Source organism: Martes martes (genome assembly GCF_963455335.1).
Source record: "Martes martes genome assembly, chromosome: 1".
NCBI lineage: Eukaryota > Metazoa > Chordata > Mammalia > Carnivora > Mustelidae > Martes > Martes martes.
The window spans coordinates 198,235,292-198,251,221 of NC_137888.1; the positions used below are offsets into that span (position 1 = coordinate 198,235,292).

The window sequence follows — 15,930 nt, forward strand, 5'->3', positions numbered from 1 at the left end:
GGGTCCCTGCTGCCTGTCACTCCCGCTTCCGTTCAGGCCAGACAGGTGGCCTCGCTTACCTTTCCTGGGATGGCACCTGTGACGTGGCGAGGGGAGCCTCTCTGGCTTCTGCTGCCAGGGGTGTGGGCTGACTTGCCTACAGCTGGGGCTGATAAGCCAGCAGAAGGGGCAGGCTGCTTTGAGGCTGGGTCAGGGAACATTTGCCACTTTACAGGGAAAAGCTGAGGCTTAGAAAAGATTAGTATCACACCACCCAGCGGCTGGAACCCAAGCCTCTGGCACCAATCATGTCCACACCACTCTTCTCTTCAGAGCAACGAAGGCTGCAGAGGGTCTCCAACCCCACTCCAAGGCACATCAAGTGTCCCCACTGAACACCTGCCCGCCACACAGGGCAGGGACTAACTGTGCCAGGGTGAGGGCCCTTGCATTTCACCAAGGGGGCCTGAGGCCTGGATCTACCCCCATTGTGGCCACTGGGTCTTAGGTCAGGCTCCAGTAGGCCTCGAGTGGGGGCAGGAGTGTGTGTGTGTGGGGGGGGGTGGAGGCAGAGCCACCCAATCCCAGAGCGACAGGTTTCACAACTTCCCGGATAGGGCTGTGGTGGGTCACAGTGCAACCTCCAGCCAGGAGCATGGGGTGGCTCCCACTCCTGCTGCTTCTGACGAAGTGCTCAGGGGTCCCTGGTGAGTGCCCCCCACCCTGATCCCCATTTGCCTTCAGGAAGGTGTCATCCCTGGGCCCATCCGGCTATTCAAGGCAGGTGCTCTCTTTTCTACTGGTCATGGAGCGAAGAGTGCTCTTGGCTTCTTGTGCAGAGCTGGGCAGCCCCAGGAATACATAGAGACACTGCCTATTCCAGCCTGTGTTAGAATGTTTGCTGTAGCACGAGGCAGTGTGGGAACTGCATAGATGCACGCATACATGCAGGCAGTTACCCTAATGAGCCTAATCTAAGCTTCTAACCTAGCAAAAGTCCCAGTGCTGATGGAAAGCCAGACTTGGAGGCAGAATGCCTGAATTGGGCATTCTGTACATGGGCTCCCACTAGGGGGCGTTGTCTGTGTAATAGGACAGCTCTGAGCCTTAAGGCTTCTCACCTGAGAGATGAAATTGGCTCCCCTCTAGGGCAAGCACCGTCACCCACCCCTCTCATTATAGTGTAAGTTTTAGACCTGAGCCTAGTGCCTTGCCCAGTAAACATGGCCACTGGTGGTAACCACTATGTCTGGGCTTCTCCCACTCTGTACAGGGTCCATCCCAGAGGCCTTGTAGCTTTGATCCCCTGAATGAAGTGTGGATGTGCCAAAATCAATGTACTGACATGCATGCCCACCCCCGCAGGGCAGGGCTCGCCCCTGAATGACTTCCAGGTGCTCCGGGGTACAGAACTGCAACACCTGCGACACACGGTGGGGCCTGGTCCTTGGCAAGAGGATGTGGCTGATGCTGAGGAGTGTGCAGGGCGCTGCGGGCCCCTACTGGATTGCAGGTGAGTGACCGCAGGACATAGATAAGATCGGGTGGCAGGTGAACCTGGGCAACCCTGTGCCTTGTCCTCTCAGGGCCTTCCACTACAATGTGAGCAGCCACGGTTGCCAGCTGCTGCCCTGGACCCAGTACTCACCCTATACACAGCTGCAACGTTCGGGGCGCTGTGACCTCTTCCAAAAGAAAAGTAAGTGGCTGTGGAGAACGTGGGCCAGGGATAGGGCACGGAGGCCTCAGGCCGTGTTGACAACAGGTCTCTTCCAGACTATGTGCGAACCTGCATCATGGACAATGGGGTCAAGTACCGGGGCACAGTGGCCATCACCACTGGCGGCCTACCCTGCCAGCACTGGAGCCAAAGATTCCCCAATGACCACAAGTAAGACAGACACCTCCCCTCTGTCCCTGCCCGGCCCTGCGCCTGCCCCCAACCCCAGCACGCACTCAACTGCTGCTCTCTTCCCCAGGTACACGCCCACACTCCGGAACGGCTTGGAGGAGAACTTCTGCCGCAACCCTGACCGGGACCCCGGAGGTCCCTGGTGCTACACGACAGACCCTGCAGTGCGCTTCCAGAGCTGTGGCATCAAGTCCTGCCGGGAGGGTAAGCGGCTCTGAGTCAAGACTGAAGGAACATGCCCACGCCCGTCTACGAGCCCACCGGCCTTGTCTTTGCAGCCACTTGCGTTTGGTGCAATGGCGAGGATTATCGCGGCGCAGTGGACCGCACCGAGTCGGGACGCGAGTGTCAGCGCTGGGACCTGCAGCGTCCGCACGCGCACCCCTTTGAGCCGGGCAAGTGCGTGTAGGCGGGCTCCGCGAAGCGAGGCCGGGCTAGGGGAGGGCCCAGGACTCCAAGGGCGGAACCCAGGATACGGCAGGGGCCACACTGGTCCTGAGCGCCAGGGGCTTGTTCGCGCCCCGCTGCGCCCCCAGGTTCCTTGACAAAGATCTGGACGACAACTATTGCCGGAATCCTGATGGGTCCGAGCGGCCCTGGTGCTATACCACGGACCCACAGGTGGAGCGAGAGTTCTGCGACCTCCCCCGCTGCGGTAGGGCCCGAGGGCGGGGCCTGGGAGGGCACCTGGGAAACGTGGGGGGCGTGGCCTGCCTGCGGAGAGAGGAGGGACTGGGCGTGACCCGGCCGTGGGCCCCCGGGAGTTGGACTCAACCTCCGCCCCAGCCGCGCTCTCAGCTCCCACTCGGGCTCCGTCCCGTCCATCCAAGGGTCCGAAGCACAGCCGCGTCAGGAGGCCACGACTCTCAATTGCTTCCGCGGGAAGGGCGAGGGCTACCGGGGCACGGCCAACACCACCGCCGCGGGCGTGCCTTGCCAGAGGTGGGACGCGCAGAACCCACATCGGCATCGTTTTGTTCCAGAGAAATACGCTTGCAAGTGAGGTGGCAGGCCGCCGCTGGGGGGCGTACCTTTGCAGCTGGAACATCTGGAGTGGGGTGCCGGGGCGGGGCTTGAAGGAAGGCGGGGGCGCGGGGGCGAGCGGAGGGAGGCGGGGCTCCAGCCCGAGGCTGGCTAGCTGGTGGGCTCGCCACACCAAGAGCTGAGAGGAAGCACATGCCCAGGGACCTTCGGGAAAACTTTTGCCGGAACCCCGACGGCTCTGAAGCGCCTTGGTGCTTTACGTCGCGGCCCGGCATGCGCGTGGCCTTCTGCTACCAGATCCCGCGCTGCGCCGACGACCTGCGGCCCGAAGGTAAGGCCCAAGCTGGGACTGGAAGCTTGGAGCCGAAGGGCTGGGGCGAGAACCCGCTAACTGCCGCCCCGGCCCGCCGCAGGCTGCTACAACGGCGTCGGAGAGCGGTACCGCGGCTCGGTCAGCAGGACCCGCAAGGGCGTCGCGTGTCAGCACTGGTCTGCGGAGAAGCCGCACAAGCCGCAGTGAGTCGTCCGCGCGCCCGACCCCTCCCGGACAAAGGCCACAGGCTCCCACCGGGCATAGCCCCCTAGGGCGGCACGCCGTTGACTCTCCAACTGGAGCCCTGCGGGGGTTTGGGATTACCCTGCTAGGACACCGAGTCCTCTCCCGCCCAGGTTCACACCCACCTCCGCCCCCGACGCGCACCTGGAGGAGAACTTTTGCCGGAACCCGGATAGGGATAGCCATGGGCCCTGGTGCTACACTACGGACCCTGCGACTCCGTTCGACTACTGTGCACTTCGGCGCTGCGGTAAGACCGACACTCCCTCGGGGCCCCGCCCACTGCCTCCGTCTTTGAAGGCGGGCTTTCTCAATGCCGGTGAACTTGGTTCTTTCAGATGCTGACCAATCACCGTCCATCCTGGAGCCCCCAGGTATGCACTTGGGCCAGGCATGGGTTGGGGCCTCTTGGGGGCCTCCATCCATCCAGTTTCCATGGTCCATCTATCCCCCAGACCAGGTGGTGTTTGAGAAGTGTGGCAAGAGGGTGACCCGCTCGCACCAGCAGCGCTCCAGGCTGCGTGTGGTGGGGGGCCAGCCTGGGAACTCGCCCTGGACAGTCAGCTTGCGCAATCGGTGAGACAGTCAGCTTGCGCAATCTCTCCCTGAGAGAGGCTGAGGGTATAGCCGTATGATCTCTGCGCTTATGCCAAGGGAGTGGGAACCTGACCTGTCCCTGGCCTCAGGGGTCCTAGCCGAGAGATGGCAAGTCCAGCCTGTGTCCCAGAACTCACTGTTCCCTCCTAACCTCTACTCCTCCAGGCAGGGCCAGCATTTCTGTGGGGGTTCCCTAGTGAAGGAGCAGTGGGTACTGACTGCCCGCCAGTGCTTCTCCTCCTGGTGAGCTTCCACTGGGTATGGGGACCCCATCCCACCCCTCTGCCTTCATCTGCCCCTTAGCTACCTTTCCCAGGTGAGCCCTGGGGCAGCAGACTATGAGTCATGACTGATCTAGCAGAGCTTCTCCCCCAGCCATGTGCCTCTCATGGGCTATGAGGTGTGGTTGGGCACCCTGTTCCAGAACCCACAGCCGGGGGAGCCAGGCCTGCAGCAGGTCCCCGTTGCCAAGATGGTGTGCGGGCCCTCAGGCTCCCAGCTTGTTCTGCTCAAGCTGGAGAGGTGTGTGACAAGTCAAGAGGTGGGGGGGGGGGGCTGAGCCTTGTGGGCTTACATGCTGAGCACCCTCATTCCCATTAAAGACCTGTGACCCTGAACCAGCGAGTGGCCCTGATCTGCCTGCCCCCTGAGCGGTATGTGGTGCCTCCAGGCACCAAGTGTGAGATTGCAGGCTGGGGTGAGACCAAAGGTAAGAAAGAACATGGTGCAGGGGTGTGGACTACCCCAGGCCAGGAGGCCCTCTCCTCCTCCCCACTCTTATCACTGTAGGTACAGGGAACAATGAAGTCCTAAATGTGGCCTCGCTGAACGTCATCTCCAACCAGGAATGTAATGTCAAGCACCGAGGACGTGTACGGGAGAATGAGATGTGCACTGAGGGACTCTTGGCACCTGTGGGTGCCTGTGAGGTCAGTGCTGGGGCACCCATTCTCAGCTCAGGGAGGGCCCGGGAACTGGAAAATGTACTACTTTATCCCCAACGAGGCTAGTGTCTGCCTTGGCCCAGGGTGCCCTTACCAGTTCTTCCATCTACCAGGGTGACTACGGGGGCCCACTTGCCTGCTTTACCCATGACTGCTGGGTTCTGGAGGGAATTATAATCCCCAACCGAGTGTGCGCCCGGCCCCGATGGCCAGCCATCTTCATGCGCGTCTCTGTGTTTACGGACTGGATTCACAAGGTCATGCGGCTGGGCTAAGCCCAACTTCAATCCCATGTACTTTGGAGAGTACAGAGCCTCCTGTCAGACATAAAGCTGCCTCTCCTCTTTACACCCGTGCAGGGTGCTTCTTAGCCTCTGCTGGGAAATCCGTTGGTGTATGCCCTTGCTAGGGCCTAGGCGGCTCAAGGCTGGCACAGCTGGGCTGGTAGACCTCATTTTAGGACTACTTTAGCCTGTAGGTGCTCTGGAAGGGCAGGTCCTCACTAGTTCCCTAGATAAACTGCTGGTAAGAGAAGGGTGTTATAGGGCAGTTTCCTAACAGAAGCGGGCTGGAGCAGAGGGAGCTAGCCTGGTGAGATCCCATTTGGCCTTGATAGGCAGCAGCTGAGCCTCTCACTGTCCCCTCCCCCTCACACTGCAGGTAGGTGAGGTCCTTAAAGTTACCATGCCTAGGGCCTATGGCACTCTGAACCCCAACGGGGAGGCTGGGTTTAGGGATAGCTTGGTACAAAGTACCAGCAGGAACCAGACTCTGTGTCCTCATTTATTATGACCATATAGCCTGCATTCCTCTGCTCACCCATCCAGGAAGTCCAGAGCCCAGGAATCCTCTTGCCGATCTGCCAGACCCTGGGGCTCTCCAAGAGCGAAGTGTGGCTCATGCCAACCAGCTCATGCAGGGAGGCGGGGCTTCAGCTGCCCAAGTGCGCGTGCAGCCAGAGCACAGCATTCATGAAGCTGTCTGACTCCACCTCCACTTCTGAAAGTGCGTGGGTGCTTTTGGGATAGAGCAGGAGCCTGTAGTGGTTGTAGTGGCAATGTTTAAGGCTGGAGGGTTCTCCCCTGCTCACCTGCCCACCAGCTGCCGGGACTGTCCTGCTGCACTCACCTAACAGGCACGTTCCGGGCTTTGAGGGCACGGTAATACTCCATGCCCTGCTTGAAGGGCACACGCCGGTCCTCCTGGCCCAGCATCAGGAGCAGCGGGGTCTTCACCTGGGCGGGGGCAGGTGGGGAGTGGTGGTAAGCCGGGCCCCGCGGCTCTGGACAGACTGGCAGCATCCGGGCAGGGGAAGGGCCACCTACCTGAGGGGTATACTTGATGGGGGACTTGTCCAGCATCTCGGCCCACACGCTGAGGTCTGGCAGGCAGTCGCTGCTGTAGGGGAACCCAGCCTCCACCACGCACCTGCAAGAGACGGCACTGAAGCTGCCCCAAGAGCTCTGGAGCCTGTGGGGGCTTCATGGGTTGGGGGGGCAAGGTGACCCAGAGAAGGGCAGGCGCCTGTGGAGCACACCCACCAGTCAGGGATGTCGGTGGAGCCCATCATGGAGGCAATGTTGATCACAGGGTTCCTTGCCACGCAGGCACCATAGGTCTCAGGGTACTGACCAATCAGGTGGCAGGAGAGGAAGCCACCATGGGAACCACCCATAAGAGCCACTCGGTCAGCGTCGAAGTGTTCTTCCTGGAGCACCTGCTCTACTGCGAACTACAGGGTGGGGCAGAGCGTGCTGCAGCCAGCTGCCTCCCCACCCCTGAATGGAACACACCCCGATGGTTTACCCTCCAGCCAGCCCAGAAGCCCCGGCCCCTGCTACCTGGACGTCCTTCACATCCTGGTGGCCCACATTGCCGGGAAGGGAGAGGATGCTGTCCTGGCCAAAACCCGTGGAACCACGATAGTTCACTGGAGGCCAGGGAGGAACCAGACAGGGTGGTCGGTGACATGCCCAGCCCCATGGTCGCACTTTCAACCCGTGTGAAGCAGGCCTTGGGGCTGGCTGCTCCATGGACTGTCGAGGCACCGGGCCAAGAGCTTTGAGGCTGTTGTCCAGTGACCACAGCACCCTCTGCATGGAAGTCCCTGGTAATGGCTGCCAGGTCTAGGCTGTATACAGGCCTAGACTTGGGTGGCACCCGTGGAGCCTGTCCCACCCTCTCCCCCTCCACAGCTCACCACTGCGGCAGGGCCCCGCTCACTCACCCAGGAGTACTGCAAAACCCATCTTGCAAAGCATGGCTGGGAAGAGCATCCAGGCAGTGACAAAGGATGAATGGGGTCCCCCTGCAGACATGGAGCAGAGAGTGAGAGCCAGCTAGGATGGGTAGTGGGAGGGCAGCAGATCTTAGACCAGACGCCTACCGTGGGGCATGACCACCATGGGCACTTGGGTCTTATCGGGAGGGTTGCTGGGCTGCAGAAGGATTGCTTCAAAGTCAAGACCAGCTGCAGGGTGAAAGCAGGAGTCAGCAGAGCCAGAGCAACTGCCCAGGGGGCTTTCCCAGCCAAGGCCTGAGCCATAGCTGTAGGTCTAGGGCTAACGTCTGAAAGAAAGATCTGGTCAAGGTAGCCTGCACTGAGACACCCCAGGAGGCTCCTACTCCTGTCCTAAGCCCCACTCTGTCAGGACAGCATTCTGGGTGAGGTGTGATGGTCAGAGGCCTCAAGTAAGGTGGTGTGTTTGGGTCTTGGCTTCCCCACCACAGAGCATTTGGCCTGGTGATGCCCAGCTCTGATTCCCAGAGTAGGCACCCACATACCCCATACCCAGACACTACTCCCCATGAGCATGCACCCCAGAGAACCCCATGAGAGAACCCCCGGAGGTACGGAAGGTGGCCACAGATGCTGTGTGCTGGGGAACTTGGGACGTGTCTCTCTGCCCCAGCCCAGCTCACCATACTGCACGTTCTCTTGCTCTGGGGGTGGCTGCAGTACCCGGATGGCCCAGGAGATGTCGGGAATAGGCTCGGCCTCCTCCAGGGACACCCACAATACTTCCTGCTCCTTCCCTGCAGGAGGCAGGAACCCAACTTTCTGCCAAGGGGAAAGAGCGTGTCATAGGTGGCCTGGCTGCCTCGCTGCCCTTCCACCTCTGCCAGAGTGGGAGGCGGGCAGCTCTCACTCTGCTGGGCCTTCTACCCACCTCTGGAGCGTACATCATAGACTCCTGTTGGGAGTTGGTGTGTGCACAGGCACTCAACACATGAACACGCACCCTGTCCTCCTGAGCTTTTAGGCTCTGCTGTCTCCTTATGCTCCATTCTGCCGGAGGACCAGGCACTTTCCCAGGCACCCCATTCTTTATAGAGCAGACCTATACCAGGTAGCTCCTCTCCATGGGCGCCAAACCCTTGTGGATCATGCCAGGCTGGGCCTGTGTCTTGGCCTCCCACACACTGACCAGCCCCAGTCAGACGCAGGCCAGCTCCCTGACCTGGGGAGCTCGGCCTGCAGAGAACCCTCACCTGGTCTGGGGCCCAGCAACACTCACCAGACTTGGGGGCAGGCTGGGCGTGGAGAACTGTGCCACCATGAGGTCCTGGTCAATTGTGAGGAGCTTCCAGCTTCCACCTGACCCCCCTGGAGAAGGCAGATGCCACCACCTTTCCCACCCGCTCCCTGCATGGCCAGAGTCCCAGGCTGGTGGCTCTACGCCAGGGTGCCCCTTTCAGCCTGAGAAGCAAATGAACACCCACAAAAAGACTGCCACAAACACCCCACTGCATGCAGCCCTGGGTGAGCCTCCTGCTGAGTCCCTTGTTCAGCAGATGCCAACTAAGCCCAGGGACTGAAAACCCAGGGCCACGGCAAACCGCCATGCATGTCCACCCACGACTTCATGACTACAGTCTGCGGGCGGCGGGGGAGCGCAGCTAGGCCTTAGGGGGTTGGAGTGGTGCTGGTTTTGGGCCATGGGATTCATGGAGATTCTCCAGCAAGGATGTATGATGTACAGTTTAGCAACAATACTCTGGAGTCTTTGTGGAGGAAGGACTACAGTGAGGGCAGGCAAAGGACTCAAAAGATGTTTTAGGGACAGAATCACAGGCCCAGATAAGAGGCAGATGAGCAAGCCAACATAGGGTTTCTCAGGGGCCCTGGGATAGCAGAGCTGCCTCTGCCTGAGGTTTGGGAGGTCAGGAAAGGATGACTCTGGCAGATCTCGGCAAGAGAGAATTTTGTAGGTTTGAGAAGCAGGGGGTGTGCTGAGGCAGGGCCAGGATGTGCAGAGCAGAGTGGAGCAGGGGAGGCAGTCTGCTGGCTGGGAAGGTCCTGCATGGTCAGGGTCCTTGCGAGATGCAGTAAAGGCTGCGGGATAGTCAGTGGTACAGAGTGGCCAAGGGTGCCACTACTGCCCCATGTGCCAGAGCTCCAGTCCCTCCCCTGGCCTGGCTGGGCTGCTCCCCAGCCCTGCTCACCAGCTGTCAGGGAGGTCACTCTGCCCATCTGGGTGTCCACAACGAACAGGTCCTGAAGCAGAGGGGGAGACATTTGTGGCACCACATCCGAGAGCCCTATGGGCCCCTCCCCCCACCTGCTCTCTGCCCTTTTAGGGACCCCTGGGCCAGGCCAGGGCTATGAGCCACTATGACAACGGCTCCTCAGTTGCCACTGGTAGTGGTCTGGAGGCCAGGACTCAAATCCCAGCCCCATCGCCACTTGCAGAGGGACCCCAGGCAAGGCAAGGAATGCCTCTGAGCCCCTGAGCTAGTGTGAGGAACAAATGATCTCACATTCAAAGAAAAAGCTTGGCATACTTTAGGTGTCCCTATCCAATCCCTAGGAGGAAGCCTCTGTCCCATCTCCATCAGCCCCCCATATAGTGTTCGGGGGCCTACCTAGTGGCAGCCCCCTGACCCCCCAACTGGAAAAGCCTGGGAGGAAGGAGAATTGCACCCCTGCATCAGGAGAAAAGGCCAAGGGCTTCGCTGTGGGGCACCAGGCCAGGCAGGCAGCCAAGCTCCTCAAGAAAAAGTGAGTCCAGGACAGGGGCAGATAGGGCCCAAAGGGGCTTGTAAGACCTTGGGGCTGGGCATTACACCAGCAGTGTGTAGAGGCTACGCCTAGGCCCAGGGCTCCTGGAGGTTGATCAGTGGGGCTGTATCTCAACATGGGGCTCCTTACCTGCCGGCTCCGCTGAGCTGAGTCAAAAACCACTCTCTGGCTGTCAGCCGACCAGCATCCCAAAGGCAGAAGGCTGCAGTAGATCCCAGAGAAGTTCTCTGCAAAGATAGGAGGGCTGAGGCCACGTGCAGCAGTGGAGGTGTGGGAGGTCAAGCCTATGAGGCAGGCTGGGCTGCTGGGAAACTCCCTCCAGGGCCCCTGTAACTGTGACAAAATGATAGTCCTACACATAGAAGGGGGGGCTAGATGATGAGGGGCTGCCTGAAGAGGGGGCTAGGGGAAGAGGCCTCAGAGGGCCCGGAAGAGGCAGAGCTCAAGCGCTTCTGAGAGAAACCATTGCTGCTTGGAAGAAATGCACTGGCTCTCCTATGAGCTGCTCTCACTTAGACCCTGGTAGGCACCGAGTGCTATAACCAAGGCGATACCTGTCTGTCTGTCCCTTATGGTACTCAGCAGAGTGCCTGGCAGAGAGGGCTGAATAGGTACCATTCACTTAACCCTCACTACAATGTTATCAAGAAGACAAAAGCTACCACCTCCCACAGATAATAAACGGAGGCTCAGGGAGGTGAGGATGCCATCCAAGGACACACAGCTGATAAGGAACAGCTGGGATTCAGACCAGGTCCCCACCACTGCATCCCTGCATCTCAGAAGATAAACAGGCCATGACTTTTCCACTGGACCCCTGGAGCTGACCAGGTGGCCTGAAAAAAGAGACCTCATGTCCTTGGGATGGTCCAGGATCCCAAATAAAGTGGTGAGCACTTGAGACTGTGACCGGAACTTCTCAGCCAAGAGCCACCCACCCAGAGATTCCACTGACTCAAAGGCTTCGATGGGACAGACACTTGGATGGTGGCTGGGAGTGGGACAATGCAGCACCCTCGAGCTCGGAGCCTTTCAAGTAGGACATTCCAACCTAGTGTGCTTTCTGAGACCCCTCGGAGCAGGGGTTTCAACCAGCCACCGGAAGCACGAGATCCAACTAGGAGCTGCAGCACGGGGAGGACACCATCTAAATCCCCTGCCAGCTTGGGCCACTCTGATCTCAGCTCTGGTCCAGATGACTTCCTCCTCTCAGAACTGTCCCCTGTGGTGAGGGCCCCGTTCCCTGCGCAGGCTGGGCCTGGAGCTGGCCCAGCCGGGAGGGACACTTCAGACAGAACCCAGGACAGAAGAGCCGAGGCAGCTGGCTTGACAGAGGGCTAACAGATGGCAGGAAAACAGAACTGCAGGCTCCACTGTACCCAAGTGGAGACATGCCCCTTACCTCCCAGCTGCCGAGGCACGACATCCACTACCACTGAGGTGACCTTGGTATACCAATCATACTGCAAGAGAACACACTGGTCAGGCCCACCGGGGGACTGGCGGTGTCTTGGGGGCACAGAGCTCTGTACCCATCTTCTTCTCTGACAGCCCTGGGGAGCCTCAGAGGAGGGGAGGACATGAGGCAAGCCTGATGTATTTCCTTTCTGATGACCTGGACAGATGTCCAAAGGGGCCTGTGACTCCCAAGGAGCTCTTCTTGGGCAAGGACCAACGCTCTCGTGACTGCCGGCTATATCCCACCCCACATAGAGCCTGACCATGGGCAGGTGAGAAGCAAAGAGCTCCCATCCACCATCCCCTCCTTGGGCTGACCACTCCGCGCCTTCCTCCAGCTCACCAGACACAGCTGGCTACACTGATGATGGGGGACCAGAGACGGGTACCGCAGGTAAACGATGCGACACTGGTCTGGGCTCAGGCGGGGAGAAGACACAGCCAGAGAGTCATCTGAGAGAAGCTCTAGACCAGACGAAAATGTGAGCACCGTGCAGGTTGGCAGGGCCAGCATATGTCAGCAGAGCACAGGGGGCCACCAGCACTTACCACACTGACCGCCAGTGAGGTCCACGTAGTACAGGGCTGACCTGGAACCACCAGACAGACACTCAGCTTCAGAGTCAGCTGGAGCTGCAAGGCCCCCTCCCCGGCCCTGCCCTGCTTCCTCACCTGCGATTGCTGCAGAAGCGGATGCCCAGCCGGAAGGGCTCATGCCACCAGCCTACGAACACCACGCCTGTGTCTCCAGGGGCCCAGAATGCCTGTAACCAAAACCCCGGAGCAAGGGTGAACAAGGGGCAGCGGCTCAAGCTGGGCTCCCAGAGTCCAGGAGTGAGGCAGGCTGAGTCAGTGCTAACCTGTCCAGGGGACACATTGTCAGGAACCCCCTCAAGCACAGAGATGTTGCCGCTCTCGATGTCCAGCACGCAAAGCACAGGAGTGCTTTTGGAAACCATGTTTTCTCCCCAGTCTTCATAAAACACAAACTGATCCCCCTAAGAACACAAGATACTCAGTGTCCAGCCTTTCTTACCTCTCCAGTTCTGACAGGCACGATATGGGCAGGGAGCGCTGAGCCCTAGGCTGCCCAGAAGGGCCTTCATGGACTAGCCATAAACATTAGCACCTTGATGGCCTGGTCCGGTTTCTTCGGCCTGGTCATCTCATCATCACTGCCGCTGATGTCCAAGGCTTTTGTCTGAAAGAAGGACTCAGCCTTTGGGCGCCTCTTCTCTGCCACATACAACAAGTGTGTCTCCGAGTGCGACCAGGACAAGCAGCCAAAGCAGTCTGGGTGTAAGGAAGGCTGATCAGGGGGAGCCCTGGGCTCCGGCTGCCCCTCCTGTCCACCCTGTCTGCTCACCAGCCAGCTGCCTACCATCCTCGTACACAAGCCCATGTTTCTCCAGCACCGACAGGTTGAAGCTCTTGAGCTTCCGGTTCTTCTCCCACACCTGAGGACATCTGGGCATCAGGTTACCTGCCCCTCAACAGAGCCTCATCTGTGGGACTGAGCCCCCAGTCACCCATCACCTGGTCCCATGCAGACTCACCTCCAGGAACTGCTTCTCCTCCCCAGGGCTCGTGCCTCCAGCTTTGCGCAGCACAGCTTTCATGGTGCCTGAAGGAGAGTCTCTGCTCAGCAGCCTGAGGAGGACATGGGGTAGCAGGTCATGGTCATAACCCACAGTCCCATCCTGCCCCCTTCCTGGCTGCAACCTCCTAGACAAGGTTCTTGAGACTGGTCCACATCTGCCCCTGCAGCCCCTGTAGCTCCGTTACAGCAGCTGGCCTTGCCTCTCCTGCCTGGGGAAGAGGCTCTACTCTCCCCAGCCTTCCTGAAGCTCCACAGGCTCTAGTCCACGCCCAAGTTTGGACAAAGCCTCCAGTGCTTATCAGGCCATGTCTACAGAGGACACATGAGCTCCCAAGGGGCAAGAACCTGGTTCCTGGCCTCCCTTCAGGGCCCTACCTGCACCAAGGCACATGGCAAGGCTTCATAAAAGGCTTGCAGACAGCTGTGGCCTTGCCCACAAGCTTCTTCCCTCAAACTTACTCCCCCCGGGTCTCCACACTGTTGCCCGCAGGCCCTGAGAACACCACTGAGTCCCCATCATGGAACACCAGGTACTGGCGGCAGAATCGAATGTTCTCCATGCGTTCCAGGTCCCTCTGGGTCCACTCTGTGAGGAGAGGCATGAGACTTAATTTGAGTTGACCACTACCAGCACAGGCTCCTCTCAGCCCCTCAAAAGGAAGGCCCAGCCCACCTCCCAGTCTGTCTTGATATTCTGGAAGCAGGATGGACAACACTTAGCCACAACTCAAGTCTAGGCCTGAGCTGATGGCATGTCAGAGAGAAACTACTACTCTGCTCCCAGCACCCATCCCCATCCTAGAACTTGAGGGGAGCCAGGCACCTGTATGGAATATGGTGAGGGGTGAGCCCACAAGGCCCACGCCGTGTATCCCACTCTGAATTCTACTCCCACGTCCTCAACTCATGCACTCAAGGGCACCATGCCACAGCGCACCGAGCAGCGTCCCCCATACACCTGTACGGGGTCCTCTGAGGGGTGCACCCTCCCACACCACTTTCTCCAAGCCCCGTCCTCCTCCACACACTCGGGCGCACTGTCAAGCAGCAAGCCCTCCACATCTCCCTCCTCTCCACGCGTGCGCGCGGCTCTGGAACGGGTCCGCCCCTCGATTCCCCTCCATCCACACACCGGTGTGCACCGTCCGGTAGCGGCCCCCGTACTGCGTGATGACATCCGGGCCCAGGCAGGCGGCGCTCAGCGTGGGCTGGCGGCTAAGGCCCCGGTACAGCGCCGCCGCCTCCTCGGGCTCATTCAGCAGCACCTGCGCAGGGGACACACCAGGGTCAGGCCCGGCCCGGGCTGCAAGGACCACGGGCACCGCGGGCCGAGCCCTCACCTGGCGCTCCATGGTACCTCTCGGCCGCCGGGGCGGGGCGGCGCGGGCGGGCGCCCGGAAGTGAGGCTCCGGGGGGAGGAGCCAGGAGCGGCCCACCTCCCCCCGCCCTTCGCGTCAGCCGCAGTCGCGCCGCGCCGCGGGAGGGGCGAGAGCTTCGACGAATGGGCGAGGACCCTAAGCGGAGGGGCGGGACCTCGAGGGCGAGGAGGTGGGGCCTGTGAGGGAGCAATTGGAGTTTGGACCCGGGAGTCCAGGAGGCTTGGCCTCAGGGACCTCGAGGGGAGGAATAGCCTCTTCCGGGAGGACGGGCTGGTCAGAGGGCAAGTTCCAGGCCTGGTGCTGGGAGGAGAGACCATAGGGTGTCCGAGGAGAGGGGCTGGTTCTAGGAAACGGAATACAGGATCGGTCTCTGGGCTGCGCGAGGCCTGTGACCGATGATGTGGCCCGCGTGGGGAGGAGGTGAGGCCTGAGTTGGGAATAGCCAGTGAAGTGAAAAACTAGGTCGGACGGGAATGGACCCTAAGTAGGACGCGGCCCGGGAGGGGGGCAGATCAATGGATCTTTGAATATAGGGGCGGGGTGGGGCGGGGACGGAGCCCTGTGAGGGTAGTTTCGAGGAAACGGCGATGAGGGCGTGGCCCAGAAAGACTGGGTAGGAGCCGAAGCTTGCCCCAACAGGCATCACCCGCAGACCTGCGGCTGACCCATTGGCTCCCTTCTTGTCCATTACGAGGCATGCATCCACCAGCAGGTGCCAGTCCCTGCCCTGGAGTGGCTCCGGAGGCAGATGGGAAGAGGAGCGCAGAGCCCTGGGTTGCTGGGCAAAGAAGGGCGGATGCTGCGCTCTGAGGGTGTTGCCTGGGCTTATCGGCCACCAGGCCTACTCCAAGAGCTATCTGACCCTGCAGCCCTCAACTGCCCTGTTCAGTGGCACCTTGCTGGGGATCATAAGCTGGTAGGTTTCTGCTTGCCTCTCCAGGCCTTGTCCAAAGTTCTTGCGTGCAGAGGGCCTGACAGGGGGTCAGGACAGGAGAACCTGGGCAGGCAGGCAGACTCCCTCCATGTCTCACAGTGGCACAGAACTGAGTGGCTGTGATGGCAGGGAAGAGCAGGAGAGACTAGGCACCAGTCAGGCTAGCAGGGGTGTCCCTAACTTCATAGACCCAGAGCCTGGCTGGTCTTCCACACCTGTCTGACCTGAGCAGAAAGGGTGACCACAGCCACCAATCTGAGCAAAAAGGTTGGAAACTAAGATGTTCATCACAGCATTGCATACTGTATTAAGGAAAACCAGGACCATGGTGCTCGGCCTTCAGTGTGTGTACTGTAGACTGGCTATAAACTTATTGTGCAGCTGCCTGGAAGCTGCATATTGGAGGATAAACACCTAATTACCTGGGATGAACATGTAGAAATAAACAGGAGGCTAGGAAACAGAGGGTACTGCACCTTCTGACTTCTGTTTAAAAGGAAAAAGGACAATACAGGAAGGAAGGCCCTACGTCAAGATACGAACTCTGGAGGAACGTCAGAGGTG

At 59.9% G+C, this 15,930-nt stretch overlaps 2 protein-coding genes across 6 annotated transcripts; one reads left to right on the top strand and one right to left on the bottom strand.

The window, feature by feature from the left end:
• The first annotated feature begins 571 nt into the window (after window positions 1–571).
• MST1 (macrophage stimulating 1) lies at window positions 572–5,320 on the top strand. Of its 5 annotated transcripts, none has more exons than XM_080819221.1 (18): window positions 572–686; window positions 1,345–1,492; window positions 1,566–1,678; window positions 1,756–1,870; window positions 1,959–2,095; window positions 2,170–2,290; window positions 2,428–2,546; window positions 2,722–2,890; window positions 3,076–3,206; window positions 3,289–3,391; window positions 3,545–3,681; window positions 3,770–3,805; window positions 3,887–4,007; window positions 4,194–4,271; window positions 4,404–4,550; window positions 4,631–4,737; window positions 4,818–4,957; window positions 5,086–5,320. In XM_080819221.1, exons 1-18 carry the CDS (start codon window positions 635–637, stop codon window positions 5,245–5,247), a joined length of 2,136 nt encoding a protein of 711 aa, XP_080675347.1. In that variant the 5' UTR covers window positions 572–634; the 3' UTR covers window positions 5,248–5,320. The 5 variants fall into 5 exon arrangements, with proteins under 5 accessions (XP_080675347.1, XP_080675348.1, XP_080675349.1 ...); XM_080819222.1 differs by having other exon boundaries at window positions 4,824–4,957; XM_080819223.1 differs by having other exon boundaries at window positions 2,722–2,833.
• A 384-nt stretch (window positions 5,321–5,704) lies between these two features.
• APEH (acylaminoacyl-peptide hydrolase) lies at window positions 5,705–14,460 on the bottom strand. Its single transcript, XM_080819211.1, has 22 exons — window positions 14,394–14,460; window positions 14,186–14,318; window positions 13,513–13,639; window positions 13,010–13,103; window positions 12,835–12,910; window positions 12,583–12,746; window positions 12,314–12,451; window positions 12,126–12,217; window positions 12,003–12,043; window positions 11,797–11,918; window positions 11,398–11,458; window positions 10,125–10,222; window positions 9,419–9,470; window positions 8,491–8,579; window positions 7,895–8,033; window positions 7,359–7,442; window positions 7,200–7,280; window positions 6,814–6,902; window positions 6,514–6,704; window positions 6,298–6,400; window positions 6,101–6,207; window positions 5,705–6,009 (listed from the first exon to the last, which is right to left on the bottom strand). Exons 1-22 carry the CDS (start codon window positions 14,403–14,405, stop codon window positions 5,904–5,906), a joined length of 2,199 nt encoding a protein of 732 aa, XP_080675337.1. The 5' UTR covers window positions 14,406–14,460; the 3' UTR covers window positions 5,705–5,903.
• Between the last annotated feature and the right edge of the window lie 1,470 nt (window positions 14,461–15,930).

What these genes read in the sequence shown, in the direction of transcription:
- MST1 (XM_080819221.1), top strand. Translation starts at nt 635, where the DNA reads ATGGGGTGGCTCCCACTCCTGCTGCTTCTGACGAAGTGCTCAGGGGTC. An exon ending in GGGCCCCTACTGGATTGCAG is followed by an intron (nt 1,493 to 1,565) that starts GTGAGTGACCGC and finishes TTGTCCTCTCAG; the next exon opens with GGCCTTCCACTACAATGTGA. An exon ending in TGACCTCTTCCAAAAGAAAA is followed by an intron (nt 1,679 to 1,755) that starts GTAAGTGGCTGT and finishes GGTCTCTTCCAG; the next exon opens with ACTATGTGCGAACCTGCATC.
- APEH (XM_080819211.1), bottom strand. An exon ending in AGTGTAGCCAGCTGTGTCTG is followed by an intron (nt 11,459 to 11,796) that starts GTGAGCTGGAGG and finishes GTTCTCTTGCAG; the next exon opens with TATGATTGGTATACCAAGGT. An exon ending in CCATCAAGTATACCCCTCAG is followed by an intron (nt 6,208 to 6,297) that starts GTAGGTGGCCCT and finishes GCCCCCGCCCAG; the next exon opens with GTGAAGACCCCGCTGCTCCT.